The 16,439-nt window shown below is 39.1% G+C and overlaps 1 protein-coding gene across 6 annotated transcripts in view; it reads right to left on the bottom strand.

Moving 5' to 3' along the window:
- rubcn (rubicon autophagy regulator) overlaps nt 1–16,439 on the bottom strand; it is a 55,660-nt gene that overhangs the window by 11,790 nt on the left and 27,431 nt on the right. For 4 of the 6 annotated variants that reach the window (XM_080185781.1, XM_080185782.1, XM_080185783.1 and 1 more), the window contains 5 exons: nt 13,751–13,866; nt 10,890–11,094; nt 9,423–9,521; nt 5,996–6,070; nt 2,388–2,448 (listed from right to left, as the gene is read on the bottom strand). In XM_080185781.1, the coding sequence (XP_080041907.1) occupies nt 2,388–2,448; nt 5,996–6,070; nt 9,423–9,521; nt 10,890–11,094; nt 13,751–13,866 (556 nt within the window). The remainder of the gene's footprint in view (nt 1–2,387; nt 2,449–5,995; nt 6,071–9,422; nt 9,522–10,889; nt 11,095–13,750; nt 13,867–16,439) is intronic. The other 2 variants (XM_080185784.1, XM_080185787.1) reach the window with 1 other exon arrangement.

The following is a 16,439-nucleotide window of genomic DNA, read 5'->3' as shown; positions in this document are numbered from 1 at the left end:
TCAATAGAAGAGAGAAATAAATGAGGGCCAGTGAATAATTTTCTTTAACAAAAAGGTCTGTTTCTACCTTGATGGTGCTGTTAGTTTTAGATTTGTAACTAGTAAGTAATAGTTGAATTAATGTTTTACTTTTCCCCAATGAGCTGAAATGAGTGGTGCTAAACAGGTGGAAATAGGTTCTCTTATTTATGGAGGGGAACTGGGTTCAGAAGTTTAAGAATGACCAATATGTTTAGATGGCAAACAGTCTGGCTGAGAAACAAAGGTAGACTGTAGTAGGAATCTAGGACAAGGCTTCAAACCTATTAAGGTTTACCAGGAGCAAATAGCTCAACCAAGGTCGAATGCCAGACAAGCAATTTGACACACAGCAGGGAACCAGAAAACTGATGGAGTGGTAGAATCAAAAATTATCAGTATACATATAAATACTGACCCTGTGTATTGTGAGGTTGCCAAGAAATAGCAAATACTGAGGAAGAGAAGGTGTCCAAGGATAAATCTTTGGAGTTCCCATACTTATAAAAAGAGATGAAAAAAGCAGCTACTAACAAAAATAATTTGGCTATAATGGAATTGGCAACAGTGAACCAGGCAAGAGAAGTCACACTAAAGGACATGGAGAAGATGCATCAGAAGAGAATGAGGACAGCAACAAACAAACACCATTTAAAGTGTTTGCCAGTTCGACAAGCAATGCAAAAGAAATTTGAAAGCAGCACTGCAGCAAACAAGATTCACGGCTCCAGGGATATGGGTTCAATTCCCAGCTTGGGTCACTGTGTGGAGTTTGCACATTCTCCTCGTGTCTGTGTGGGTTTCCTCCAGGTGCTCCGGTTTCCTCCCACAGTCCTAAAGATGTGCGGGTTAGATTGATTGGGTGTGCTAAAAGTGCCCCTTAGTGTTCTGAGATGTGTAAGTTAGAAGGATTAGTGGGTAAATATGTAGGGACACAGTGGGTGGGTGGGTGGGTGGGCGGCGATGTGGATGGGTGGGATTGTGGTCAGTGCAGACTCAAATGGCCTCTTCCTGCATTGTAGGGTTTCTATGATTTGAAACTAAATTAGGGAGGTCGTAAGCATGAAATGATGCATTTTGGTAGGAAGAACATGGAGAGGCAATGTAGTAAAAGGGTAAAATTGTTAAGGGGGTGCAAGAGCTGAAGGACCTGGGTGTACACGTGCACACACCATTAAAAGGTGGCAGGCTGGGTGGAGAGAGCAGTTAAAGCAGCATATAGTATTTTGGGCTTTATTAATAGGGACATAAGAGTACAAGATCAAGGATGTTATACAGCACTTGTACAAGACACTAGTTAAACCTCAATTGGAGTATTGTGTAAAGTTGTAGTGCCACATAGTGGAAGGATGTGAATGCATTTGAGAGTGCAGAAGAGGTTTACAAGAATGGTCTCAGGGATGAGAAACTTCAGTTGTGAGGATAAATTGGACAGATGGGGACTGCTCCCTTTGGAGATGAGAAAGCTAAGAGGAGATTTGATAGCAAGGGGCTGGAGAGAGCAGATAGGCAGAGTAGCACAGGAGTTAGCATTGCTTTCCCACAGCACCAGGATCAATTCAGTTCTGGTAACTATATGAAGTTTTCATGTTCTCCGTGTCTGTGTGGGTTTCTTCTGGGTGCTCCTGTTTCCATCCATACTCCAAAAATACAGATTAGGTGGATTGCCATGCTAAGTTGCCTCTCATTATCATGGGGACTAACAGGGTAAATACGTGAGGGTTACAGGGGCGGAATCTGGGTGGGATTGTTGTCGGTGCAAGCTCGACGAGCCGGATGGCTTCCTCCAGCATTGTAGGAATTCATGATTAAGGGAGAAACCATTCTTGTTTGTAAAAGGATCATGAACAAAAGGGCAGAGTTGGAAAGTGATTTGCAAAAGAAGCAAATGTGATGTGAAAAAAATGCTTTTACACACAAGTGGTCCAGGTCTGGAAATGTGAGGAAGGCAGGTTAATCGAGGCATTGAATGGAGCATTAGATAAAATAATTATCTGAACAGAAACAACGTACATGGGGTATGGGGAAAAAGGAGAATGGCATTAAGTCATGGTGTTTGTTCGGAGAGTCGATCCAGATGCAATGGGCCAAATGGCTTTCTTCTATGCTGTAACAAATCTGTACCATAAAATGTAGCAATTGCACCCACTTCACCTTCCACCTCCCCCCGTTAGCTTAGCTGCTCATTATCCCTTAACATCCGGGGGAATGGTTACAATTCTTCAAACCTGTTGGCCTAAATACTCGAAATGAAAATAGGGCAGATTTTGTTACAGGCAATGAAAATGAAATTTATAACAAATGAACACATTCATACAAGGTTAAACTCTCCAAAAACTTGTGATACTGCAAAATTTACTTAGTCTTACATGGACTCAGAACTCATCGCTGACTTACTCCTTGAAGCCAAACTTCTTCTAATATCAGCATCTGTAAAACAAAACACAGTATTCAAGATATTCCTTAAACAGCACCACATGAACTCAAAAGGATATTTCCAAAATTTGCAGAATCCACTCCACTACAAATACACCATGTATAACGGATTAAAATAAAGTTTCTGCAAAAACAAATGCCAATTTTCATAGTACTAATGGCCAAGGCAAAAGTGGATTTTACTCGTAAAAAAAATGCAATTTACAATATGTAACTCAATTTGTAAAAAAAAGTGAATTAATGACACTGAAATTTGAATAGCACAATTAACTTGGAGGTCTAAATATTCGATCAAAGAACAGTAGGACACAATGAGTTTCCAACATGATCAGAGGATTGGCAGGGAAAGAAATCATTCACAATTTCTAGTAGCCAGTGTATATTGACACTATATACACTTTAGTGTCACTTGCCCATCACTTCAGCCAAGGAGAAGAAAAAATGCACTAAGACTAAAATAACCATTTCAAATGAATGATAGTGACTGTCCAATACGAGGACCCATTTTTATGCAACTATGTGATGCTAATGGAGTAGTTACGCTTGTCTGGCTTGCTTTAATATGAAAGATGAGATTTCTTCCACATAGTGAATATTGAATGAGACAGCTGTTCTTCACTATATAGACAAAGCACCTTGCAAACTGCTCATTTAAAAATACAAGTATAAATGTTATATAGATAACACTTGTAAAAGTCTATGTAATCAAAAGCACAGATAGTTACAACTCGATAATACAAATTATTTTCTTCTTAAATGTTAGGAAGCTGATGCAGCTCATTTGTTTTGCTTTGTTGAGCTTCATCAGTTTTATCATTGGCACTTTTGGAAAAGCTACATAAAATGTCTGAACAGAAATATCAATTGTTGTGCCAGGGATTCTATAGCAAAAAATAAACTGCGAGATCAAAGATGTAGACATTTAGCTAACTTGAGAACAATACTCAAAAAGTAGCTGAAATGTACTCAGCAACAAACCTAGCCACCACCAAGTTTAACAATGGACACATACAGATTAAATCCAGTTAAAATGGAGAACACCAAGACATCACGATACTAGCAAAAGGACCATTCCTTAGAACACAGCTAGCAGTTTAAAGTAACAAATAGTGGGATCAAGTTTTAGAAGTGCTCATTTAAAGTCTGAGAAATTACGCCTTTAAAAAAACCACATACAAGGAAAGCTGCATGGGCACAGGGCAAGTTTTAATGTTAAAATCAATGCGCTAAATGAAAACCAAATGCTAGAAAAATAACCCAGCAAGTTTCATTACCTTTGGAAACCTAATTCATTATACTGGCTCTAATGGAAGGCTCATAAGATTACAGAATGATCAGAAGCCAGGTTCAGTCAATGTAGTCAATGCCAAAATGATAGAATATTTATGCATTCTATCTTTTAAGATAGCTCAGTCCAATTTGCAAATGCCAAAGGAAGAGATCTTAACTATAATGTATGAGAGATCTGTAATGAATGCTTTCCCAATACACCAGACCAGACAAATTCAAATGGCTATAATTTTACTGGTCTTGGTCTAGCAGTTCAGTTAATTCTGAGTTCTGATAATGACAAGTACTCGGTTATTTTAACGGGCTCTTTCCTAGCTTACTTTACCAGCATTCCCCTCAGAGGATAATTAAATGAACGTTAAGGAGTGTAACTTAAATTTATTAATTGCGCAACTGTAGAATAAATAGTGTGAAAACAAGATTTCTCCTACCACAAGTAATAAAATTCTCAAGGAAAGGTCCTTTCTAGAGCCTAACTACAACAAAAACCAACACAAAACAAAGAGCCAAAGAACTCCAGGGAGAGCTGCAGACTTTCACAAATTTGGAACAAAAAACACAAAATTCATCAATAAACACAACATTCAAGAGCGCTGATAAATGTACAGAGTTATATTATCTTCATTTAAAGACCATTCATGGTACAACTGACCTCAATGCGTTCAGATTAGGAGAAAAGAAATCAACCGACCCAAATGAGGCTAAATTTCTAAAAACTTGTATGAAGTGATTTTACTTTTGCAAATGCCTCAGCTGTTAATAACTTACTACTTGATATGACAAGAACACATGATAAATGACCAGTTGGACAAGGGTTAATCTCATTTATGGATTTTTATTCCTATTAAGGATTCTGTATTAAAGAGATGGGAGAAGTAAGAGAAAATCAGACAAATCAAAAAAGGATCATCACTCGCAACTTAAGTGCTGTGTGGACCTGCAGAACTTTATTTATGGAACTTGACCTTTGACAAACTTGTACTTAAGTCTATAAAATAATATTGGAGGAATATTTGTTGTGGAGTTCCCCAGGGGTAAGTGTTAGGACCCTTGCTCTTCCTGATATGCTAATGACCTCAAACTGTGTGTTTAGGGCATGATTGCAAAAGTCGCAGGTGATACAAAGATCGTTGTTAACCATGATGAGGATGGTCTGGAACTTCAAAACAACGTAGACATGTTGGTGGATGGGGAAGACAAGTGACAGATGAAGGTTAATGCAGAGACAGAGGAGGTGATTAATTCAGGTGGCAGACAGTATAAAACAAAAAGGCAAAACTCTGGAGGTGCAAGAACAGAGGGACTTTGGTGTATATGCACTTAAGAAATGGAAAATGGCAGGGTATGTTGAGAGAACTATTAATGAAGCATATAGTATATTAAGTTTCATTAATAGGGATATTAAGGATAAGAATAAGGAGATCATGTTGAGCTTGTATAAGGCACTAGTTATGCATAATATGCAGTACTCTCATTCAGGAAACCATACTTGAGGAAGAACATGAAAGCATTGAAGAGTGTACAAAGAAGATTGGAAACGTTGGGATTGTTTTACTGTCAGAAAAGCAGCTGGAGAGGAAACATGATAAAGATATTCAAGATCCTGAGGAATATGGACAAGGATAAATAGTGAGAAACCGTTCCCTCTAAATCAAGAGGGCACAGATCCAAAGTAGATAGCAAAAGGAGCAAAAAAGTGATGCAAGGGAACATCTTTTTATTGAGGATGATCGAAGTCTGGAACGAACTTCAAAAGTGGTAGAGGCAAGTTTGATCAAGGTATTCAAAAAAGGGATTTGGATTCTTATCTGAAAAAAGTGTGCAAGGTTATAGGGATAAGGCAGGGGAGTAGAACAAAGTAGAATGTTCCTTCAGAGATTCAGTGCAGATTTGATGGGCCAAATGGTGTCCTTCTGCACCATAAAGATTCTGATTTTGTAATGCCTGTGAAAGATTCAATGCTTATTTTAATGCAAAATTGATCTTCTTAATTGCAGTTAATGACAACCATATTTGAAAATTTTGTAATGACAAAGTTTGACAGGCATGCAATGAATTCTTGCATCTGTATATTAGGGGCTCATTGAAAATTGGTTTGAAACACAAGAAACAAATGAGTGAAGTTAAAATGGGAAAATAGAAACAAAATTATGAAACGCCTATTGCCAGCAGACTGAGCTCTCCCTGGAGTACTTTGGAATCAAGCATTGGGAACATAAATCAGACAACATCTAATTCACTAATGAAATACCTGAAAACAATGATGCCATTGATGCTGAAAGCCCATTCGCTGACATGTGAATGAGGTTTGACTCATCAATACAATCTGTATGACACAGTGACAATAAGATTCACATCATTTTAACAACTTTTCTCAGCAGCAATTCAAAGCAGTAGTATCAGGCAGGTTAGCAGTAAAACTCTGCCTACTAAAAAAGGTAAAAATAAACAACAACTACCTCTCTGCTATACTTATCCACTTAATGGTTACAGTGAAGCATTAAAAGATATAATGGCTTTAACGGAAAAATAAAACAAAAACTTACATCGAGGGAATGTTCAGCAGCAAAACTTTCAAATTAAAAGCACACCACTTTGAACACCATGAAAAATTTTTCCTAAAAATGTTGTACACCAGTAATTGCTGAACAGACCAACTAACAGATCAGATAAACTACCAACAGATCGGAGATAGTCTCTAGTATTGCACTCGTCCACACATGCCATTTGATGGAGAGTAGGAAGATAGAAGAGAAATAACAAACTGTTGTGTTGCAGATGTCAAGCCATCAGTGAAGGTGCTGTATTCAATTATTTTTGGAGTGAATTCATTATTATCTCAATATTTTTTAATGTACTATAAACTATATTTTCTTTAAGCCACATTTAATGTCAGTCAGCTGCATTAGTTTTATATTTATGAAGACGACAATTAAGTGGTTAAGGTCCAGGTATCAGAAGGAGGGTTGTTAATTCTGCTAAACCACAGCACATGGTGCAAATTTGGCCAAAATTATGATAACTATGACCTTCCGCATATGCCTCTCTTATCAAATGAGTAAAGACAGAGGAAGAACTGTTATCAATGTCAAAATGTTTGGAGTTGTGTACCAACTCCACCAAAAGCAGTTTAACAGTGGAAGAAAAAAGATAAACTTATATTTTGAAATATGTCACAAAATTAGATGGTGTCTATATCTGATCTCCTGGAATGCTTTGTTCCAGATAGGAGAGGATAGAAAAATACAATAAAATTGATGTTCCTTCCCTTATCAGTTTGCAACTAAGCTCACTCTCCTGGGATTCAACTTCAGCATGTGAAGCTGCTTTAGAACAGTTAAACAGCTCTTCCCTTCAATTTTCTTTTGTTGGTTTTGAATTTTCTTAAATGCCCGCATCCTTGACACGTTCATAGAATTCTTACAGTGCAAATCCCTACAGTGTAGGAGGCTGTTCAGCCCATCGAGTCTGCACTGACTCTCTGAAAGAGCATCTTACCCAGCCACCCACCTATCCCCATTTATCATGGCTAATCCACCTAACCTACAAGTCCCTTGATACTATGGGGCAATTTAGCATGGCCAATCCACTTAACCTGCACATCACTGGAATGTGGGAGGAAGCTGGAGCATCCTGAGGAAACCCACACAGACAGGGGGAGAAGCTGCAAACATCACAGTCATGCAAGAACAGGATCAAACCTGGGTCCCTGGCATTGTAAAGAAGCAGAGCTAACCACTTCAACTCTAACATTCTCTTTTACTTCCGATTGAAAGCACTCACACAGCATAGATTTTACAACATGTCTGAAGAAAGAACATAATCTAGAGAAAAAACTATTTTAAAGCACCTTCCTCATGATAAGCTTACAGAATTCAAACTCAATTCCTTTGTACAGAAATGGTTATTTTGGATTTTCCATTCAAAAAATCATTAAGTGGAGACATATGACAATGTATAGTGAAGACAGTTATCAAGTCCAAACAGAATAAGAAAGGTTCTGGATAAAGTTATCAATGATAGATAAAATGGGCGCAGTCCATCCTCGTGAAATGACAATGATGTCTCCTGCAGATGCACTTGTTCTAAACACTTGTCCGAAACACCTTCAAAAAGGATGTAATCACACTGAAATATAGCTGAATACTAACAAAGCTGCTTTAAGTATTCATGATGTGGGTATGCTGGCGTTGGACTGGCGTAAACACAGTAAAAAGTCTGACAACACCAGGTTTCATAACAGACTTGTGAAAGAAATGTTGCTAACTGAATTAAATTTATTCAATATGGACAAAACACAGGTACAAGATCCAAAGTCTGGAAATGCTAAAGTGAAGATAAGTGGAAAAGCAAATTGTGCTGAGGGTGTCGAAAGTCTGCAGAGGGATCTAGATAGGCTGAGCGAGTGGGCGAGGACCTGGCAGATGGAATACAATGTTGGCACGTGTGAGGTTATCTACTTTGGCAGGAATAATAGTACGAGGGACTACTATTTAAAGGGTGAAAAGCTGCAGCATGCTACGGTGCAGAGGGACCTGGGGGTCCTTGTGCATGAGTCGCAAAAACCCAGCCTACAGGTGCAGCAGGTGATCAGGAAGGCAAATGGGATGCTGGCCTTCATAGCAAGGGGGATTGAATATAAAAGTAGGAGGTCTTGCTGCAACTGTACAGGGCACTTGAGGCCGCAGCTGGAGTACTGTGTGCAGTTTTGGTCGCTGCACTTGCGCAAGGATATTTTGGCCTTGGAGGGAGTGCAGAGGAGGTTCACTAGGCTGATATCGGAGTTGAGGGGGTTGAACTATGAGGAGAGGCTGAATAGACTGGGTCTGTACTCGGAGTTTAGAAGGATGAGGGGGGATCTTATTGAGACGTATAAGATGATGAAGGGGATGGATAGGGTAGAGGTGGAGAGGTTCTTCCCGCTCAGAAAGGACAGCAGGAGTAGAGGGCACAGCCTCAAGATAAAGGGGGGGCGGGGGGTGGGGGGGGTGCAGTTTAGAACGGAGTTGAGGAGGAACTTCTTCACTCAAAGGGTGGTGAATCTCTGGAATTCTCTGCCTGTTGAAGTGCTGGAGGCTACCTCGCTAAATATATTTAAGATGCAGGTAGATAGGTTTTTGGTAGGCAAGGGGATTAAGGGTTATGGGGAGAAAGCGGGAAAGTGGAACTGAGTCACTTCAGATCAGCCATGATCTTATTGAATGGCGGGGCAGGCTCGAAGGGCTAGATGACCTACTCCTGCTCCTACTTCTTATGTTCTTATGAAATTTATCCAACTTGAACACATTCTTCAATAGAAGTGGAGTACAATATTAAGACTATAATAAGAATGCCCATTGTTCTATGGAAAATGGACTGAATGCCATAAATGCCAAAGATAGTTAGCTCACAAGCAATTAATCAATAATAATTGCAGGTATATATTACTAAGATAGACACAATATAGAGATTTCATAAGCTATTAGACCAGTGGAATGCTATTTGTGAAATAGTGCAGATTTCTTGGAGTTTTACTCAGTTTGTCTTACTATTCTTCCTTAGGTTAGTCACCTTTCTCAAAGTTAATAGTTTTGGAAAATCCAGGATGATGTAATTGTGTGTAATTTATTGATAAGCAGCTACATAAGCAGAACAAACTTTTCTTGTTTCACAATTTGCTCTTTTGCCTCTGACAATACCTTTTAGTTCAAATTCATCCACTCCATCAGTAGATCCAGAATCTGATAGTGGTGCAGAATCATAGGAACTGATGGGGGACCCACTTTCTGTAGTGCAGGCTGTAGGGGAGAAAACATTTTTTGTAAAATTTTGCATTTAACTAAGGGTTAATTTAGCAACTGAATAAAAAGTTAAGCGCCCACAATGAATTAGCACAACGATATGGCATGTCTGAGTGGCAGCAGCAGAGTTAGAAGATCATGGGTTCAAACCTCACTTCAGAAATTTGAGTACGTAAACATGAACTTCAGTACATCATTGAGGGATGTCTTTTGGATGAGACGTTAAGCATAAATTCCATCTGCTCTCTCCGGTGGGCAAAATAGACACCAATACACTAGTCAAAAAGTTGCAGATGAGTTGTGCCCCTTACTCCTTGTCAAAGTTCAACCAGCATCACTTAAAAATCAAATGACTGGCCATATATCTCATCGCAATTTAGGGATGCTGCTTTGTACAGATTAGCTGCAAGGTTTTCCCTGCATTACAAATTGACTCCATTTTGCTGGCTGTACAGCACTTTAGGATGGGCCGAGGTTATGAAAGCTGCTAATCAAATAAAGTTTCTTTCTTGCTTAAATTTTAGAAAATTTCAGAAAGAAAAAATCCATTTTACAGCAAATCAAAAACATGTCTGCTTACAATAAGATCTGATGGTGTGACTCCAGATCACTCAGCATTGGATGACGCTTCAGCTCCAGCACACTGTTGATTTCCAGAAATCGTCCTTCTAAGTTTGTACGACTAAGAACTCTTAACTACAATTTTTTTTTAAATGAATTTTCTTCATTCTAATACAAAATTAATATCTGTAGATATTTCATATTTTTGCAATTTACAATGATTTAAGTCATATTTGAAGTTATAAATCCTGATTCATTATTATCCAACTTCAATTTTTCTTTCTAAAAAACTTTCTAACTTTTAAAAAACTTCTAATGTGGTCCTTGCTTATCTGTTTAACCAATAGCATTATGTAAAGGTGAAGACCGCTAGATAGAATACCATTTTATGTACATTCATTCCAAATTCATTTATTTTGCAGTTATTTTCTTCCCATTCAGGGATGCTACCTGATAATGCCCACTTTTAGGAATAAACAATAGATCATTTTGGTTCTGGCGTTCTGCAGCAAGGTTATTGAAAATAAATTCCTCTGCACCTGGTTGACATGGCAGAGGTCAGTCACCCTGCCAAATTCTTCAAAGATAACAATTTACTATGCCCGACCCTTGCAAAGCCATACCTATCCCTCAGGTGCCAGGACTTACATAATTGACAAAGGCGCCTGGATATGAATACATCAGTGCCAGAAAATAAATTCACATACCCATTCCTACATTCTACCACTTCAGTATACACCTGAACTGATGATTCAGCAGTCATAGGTTTATTTCCCACTAATATGTTCACACAGTCATACATACTGTCTGACTCAGTGCCCCTCATTCCAGGTAGAAGCTTTTTCCTCCGGATCTGCTGCCGTCGAATACGGATTTTCTGTTTTAGTTCTCTTATTTCTTTGTCACTGTCCTCTTCATCATCATCCACTACTTGTTTCTTCATCAGATTGCACTTCATCAGTTCAATTGCAGCAATCAGTGATTCAGAAATACTGAAATGGGCATTCTCCTAAATAAAGAGGAGAGTTTACACATCAATATGTTTTGTAAATACAATGGTAGGGAGGAAGGGGGAAAGGGAAGAATTAACAAACGAACCCCCAACTAAGGAACTCAAATCAGAGAAGGATTATTATCTGAAAGTCAACTTTGTAGCTAATGAAATGGGAGTACTTGGTCATACAGGTCAGTTCTAGACCCTAGCATCTCCAGAAGAAAACAGTTGAGGATCGCAAAGTCAGGAAAGAGAACTTAAGATCCTTTTATCCTGCATGCTCAAAGAACAAGCAGCATACTCAGATTTTTCTTTAAGTATCAAGGTACAATTTTAAGCATGAATCCTACATCTGTCCTTGGATAAATACAAACATCCATCTTGTTGGTTAAAACAAATGTTACCTTGCCGTTGAGTTTGGCTCCAGATAGTCAACCTACACCTTTTAGTACCTCAGCCTGGACACCTACACTATGAATTTTACTATTTTCTTATTCTTTCAAACCATACTTGGCTGTTTAAAAATCTTGTAGGTCAAGGACCAAAGATAGAAGAGGGAAATTAGCCAACTATCAAGTCATTAAAAACTCACTGGTCAATATTTCAATCTCAATTATTTTAAAACACCCCGAAAAAGCTTCATTGCTTCTGCATCGACTGAATTTCTACTAAACAAGATAGTAAAGTTTAATTTAATATTGGATAGAAGTTTTAATTCCACATTAACTTAAACTGTGAACCATAAAAGAAATGGAGAGTCAAACAAGTCAGAAAGCAAAACAAGATTTTTTTTACAATGAACTGACGTTTTTCCTAAACCAAATCCTTTTTATTCATTACAAAGAGATTCCAATGGTCTGCGTACCATCACACAAATTAGCCCTGGATAACTGAAGAAAGAACACAATAAATGAACAGAAAAAAGACCCAACATAAATCCAACCCAAACAGGTGACTTGAAGGTCTACCTGAAGACTGGTGTTAGTTAAATCTGGCTCTTTGGACATAGCTTCATAGAACAAAAACTAAACATTAACCATTAGTATCAGGATGGTACAGTGCCAAAATGGTTAGCATTACTGCCGCACAGTGCCAGGGGCCCAATTTCAATTCCGGCCTTGGGTGACTGTCTGTGTAGAGTTTGCACTGCAAGAAGGCTGACAACACCAGGTTTACGTCCAACCAATTTATCTGATAGTAAACTCACAAGCTTGCGAGGTTAAACGCTTCGTCAGGTGAACGGAGAGTTCTGACCTCAGACAGAGCATATAAAGCACAGACAGTTTACAGATTACTGATTAGAATGTGAATCTTTACACCTAACCTGCTGTTCAAGTCCTAAAGTGGCCGACAATGTGAGTGGAAGAAGCACTGATCACAGGTTAAAGAGATGTGTATTGTCTCCAGACAGTACAGTAAGTGAGGTTTTGCAAACCCAGGCAAGTCACGGGGGTTACAGATAGTGCGACATGAACCCAAGATCCCTGCTGAGACCGTTCTCATGTGTGCGGAACTTGGCTATCAGTCTCTGCTCAGCGACTCTGCGTTGTCGTGAAGGCCGCCTTGGAGAATGCTCACCCGAAGGTCAGAGGCTGAATGCCTGTGACCACTGAAGTGTTCGCCAACAGGAAGGGAACAGTCTTGCCTGGTGATTGTCGAGCGATGTTCAAGCGACGTCGAGCGAGGTTTGCAAAACCTCACTTACTGTACTGTCTGGAGACAATACACATCTCTTTAACCTGTGATCAGTGCTCCTTCCACTCACATCATTGGCCACTTTACACCTAACCTGCAGTTCAAGTCCTAAAGATTCGCATTCTAATCAGTAATCTCTTAACTGTCTGTGCTTTATATGCCCTGTCTGAGGCCAGAACTCTCCATTCACCTAACGAAGAGTTTAACCTCAAAAGCTTGTGAGTTTGCTATCAAATAAAATCGGTTGGACTTAAACTTGGTGTTGTTAGACTTCTTACAGTGTTTACCCAATCCAACAGCGGCATCTCCACATCATGTGTAGAGTTTGCACATTCTCTGTGCCTGTGTGGGTGCTCCGGTTTCCTCCCACAGTCCAAAAATGTGCAGATTAAGTTGATTGGCCATGATAAATTGCTCCTTAGTGTCATGGGGATTAGCAAGGTAAACACGTGGGGTTATGGGATAGGGCCTGGGTGGGATTGTTGTCAGTGCAGGCTTAATGGGCCAAATGGCCTCCTTCTGCACTGTAGGAATTCTATGATTGCTAATAATCTTTGTAAAAAAGTTAACGTTAGAATATGAAGCATACTGAAACAAGAGAAAGTGTCTATAAATTGGTGCGCAAATACTGGATCAGAGTAGAAGGAAATTTCACTGCACCATCCAAACTATGCTGTACGTGTTCTGGGTGATCTCAACTTGACAACGTTTCAAGAAATAACTGATATGAAGTTAATGAAAGAACGAGACACAGGCTAGTGCTTTTTAAATATAGAGAAAAACAATTGACCAGGAACAAGCTTTGGTTTGAGAATTAACGAGAAAGAATTAAAATAAAAAGTTAATGGAAAGCTCATAATTGCACTACAACATACTTCACCTTAAAAAATGTTCTAATACACAGAAGTAAAAAATTAGAACACAAATTCAAGACCCAGAGAAATACTTTACACATTTGTTCAGGAAGGAAACATACCTTCTCCAAATCCGCACAGCTTCCAAAATCCTGCTCTGATAGATAGCTGATCAGAGACTGCCCTTGTGATGGTTGGCGAAACATTCCATCAGAACTGTGTATGCGATGGGCACCCTCTAGAATAATATAAACCAACATTTTAAGTGTAAGTTCATCCATTAAGGCCAAGGTATTAAGACAACCAAACACTGTGCGAATTGCCCGAGACGTCTGAACTTCCGATGGGCAATTCCCTTGCTCCAAGACTCTCTAAAAAGAGTCTCCAACAGTTGAGTTAGAGTTGGAAACTTCAGACACTTGAGTTGCTTACGCAAACAATTACTCAGGAAATGTCAGGAAGATACTAATCTCCTGGGTAACTACACAACTGATCCTCCCTATCTACCCTCATGACCTGTTCCACCACCAGATTTCAAGCAGATCCTCCATCTCCACCCTCAACACAATCTCACCTATCCCCTTTTATCTTCTCTCCTTAGCTTTTCAAAGAAACTATGGGACATTTAAGCTCTTCACTTACCTGAATATAGTGGTTCGTGCCACTAAAAGAAAAAAAATGTGACACCAGCATGGATTCTCTTTGCTGATGTAAGTTGTAGCCAAAAGGGCCATCTAAAATGGTATTTTGTAAAGCACTCTGGGACAATTGGGCAAGAAACTAAATTGACAGGCTGCAGTTTAAAGACAGAGACAAACAGGCTGCAACCCTGATGAGTGAATAAACAGGATATGGATCATCTCCAGAATGAAAGGGACTTTATAGTCACACTGGCTTGTTTCATCTCCAGGACGAAAGAGACTTTCTGGTCACACTGGATTGTGTACCAGACATAAGGGCACCGTGAACCCTTATTTAGGAGGGAGGTATGTGACCTATGTGCCTCCAGCACTTACAGACATGGCTGTTGGGGTTACAGATCAGTGTGGTAGCACCTGATTAGGCTCTTATCGATCAGGGGAAGAGTCTTGATCAATTGATTGGCAATGGCCAAAAAGGGGCGTGAAACCAAATGGGGTATAAAGGGTGCTGCGCAACCAGGAATCTCTCTCTCTGACCCCACAAACAAGCTACAACAATGCTGAACATCACAGCAAGGGGAGAGCCACCACACCCAAGGAAGGAAGGAAGACAGACCAGAGCCAGAATGCCAGACCAGACTACGCAGACGACTACCAAGACCGACGCACAGATAAAGGCCAATATCTGCTTGGGTACTTGCCAGTCACGCAAAGTCAAGTCAAGGTCTTGTACTGGACTTGAATTCTAGTAATTTCCTGCAAGATAACTTATTGTTGGTCGGGTGGGTGATTATTGATTGTGTGGGTTTAAATAAATATTGTTTGTGCTAATAAGGCGTCTACTCATAGTTACTTGTCCACCATGTAAGGGTTAAAACAGACTGTGTGGTAGGCAAAGTAAATGGAAAGTGAGTGAGGTATTTTTTGTCTGACCAGAATCAGAGACAGAGATTGACCCTGATCGAAAGATTTAGACCATTATCCTTGTTGGTCTGTGACTGCTCATTATATATTTTACCAACCCATTTAAGGCATTTTATTACCAAGTAACACTCAATTTCAAAATCTCAGTAAATACTGGAATTCTGCAAATTTGAATGAAGCTAAATAACCAAGAAAATGAAAGGGCTCCAACAAACATGATGTCTTAACATCATAATTAAAAGATTTTGCATGTCTAAATTTTAAATAAAATCAGAATGCTACAGTGCAGAAGGAGGCCATTCAGCTCATCAAGTCTGCAGGGAGCACAACTCTATCCAGACCTTATCCCTATAACCCCATGCATTTGCCCTAGCTAGTCCCCCTGACACTAGGGTCAATTTATTGTAGCCAATCCACCTAACCCACACATCTTTGGACTATGGGAGGAAACCAGAGCACCCACAGGAAACCAACACAGACACATGGAGAATGTTCAGACTCCACACAGACAGTGACCCAAGCAGGAATCGAACCCAGGTCCCTGGTGCTGAGACAGCACTGCTAACCACTGTGCCACCTGAAAAATGAATGTAAATGTTTGAATAGACTTTGATCAATTCACTAACTTTTTCAAATTTGGGGTGGCTTTATGTGGTAGGGACACATTCTGTAGGAACAAGGCTCTCTGCAAACTTATTTAGGTCTTACTTGAATTCACTTCAGCTGATATGAACAAGTGCTGATTCCACTGTTATGCCAGAGTTCTTTTTTTTAAAGTACCAATTTTTGCAATATGTACAAGGTCAAATAATCTGTGAAATTGCACCAACCAGTAGTGATTCTACACATCAACTCAGCTGAAATCAGCTGTTCAAAGGTATTAAGAACTTATCTGATCATGCCATATGATGAAAGTTTCTACAATTAAATACATTGCAGTTGATTGTACACAAAAACACAGCACCACATGCTTTAGGGCAAATGAAATTATTTTACAGTTTAGTAATATAATCTAACAGAATAATTTACATTTGAAATTGCAGCATCAAAATGTAATTCATGTACTCACCAAGGAAAATTACAAGAACATACTGGTTATCAAATTAATTAACTGGCACCAAATTTATTTAGATTATATCTTTGTGCCAAAGAAAAATACAATTTGAAATGTTCCTAAATTGCTTAAGAATTGTTTGGGTTAAGTGTTGCTTGTGACTGTTGCTCTATAAAAAGTAAAAACTGAGAT

The sequence above is a fragment of the Carcharhinus amblyrhynchos genome, chromosome 3 (genome assembly GCF_965287045.1).
Source record: "Carcharhinus amblyrhynchos chromosome 3, sCarAmb.v2.hapA, whole genome shotgun sequence".
Taxonomy (NCBI): Eukaryota; Metazoa; Chordata; class Chondrichthyes; order Carcharhiniformes; family Carcharhinidae; genus Carcharhinus; species Carcharhinus amblyrhynchos.
The sequence above is the reverse complement of the archived record's forward strand: the minus strand, read 5'-3'. Positions and strand labels throughout refer to the sequence as shown.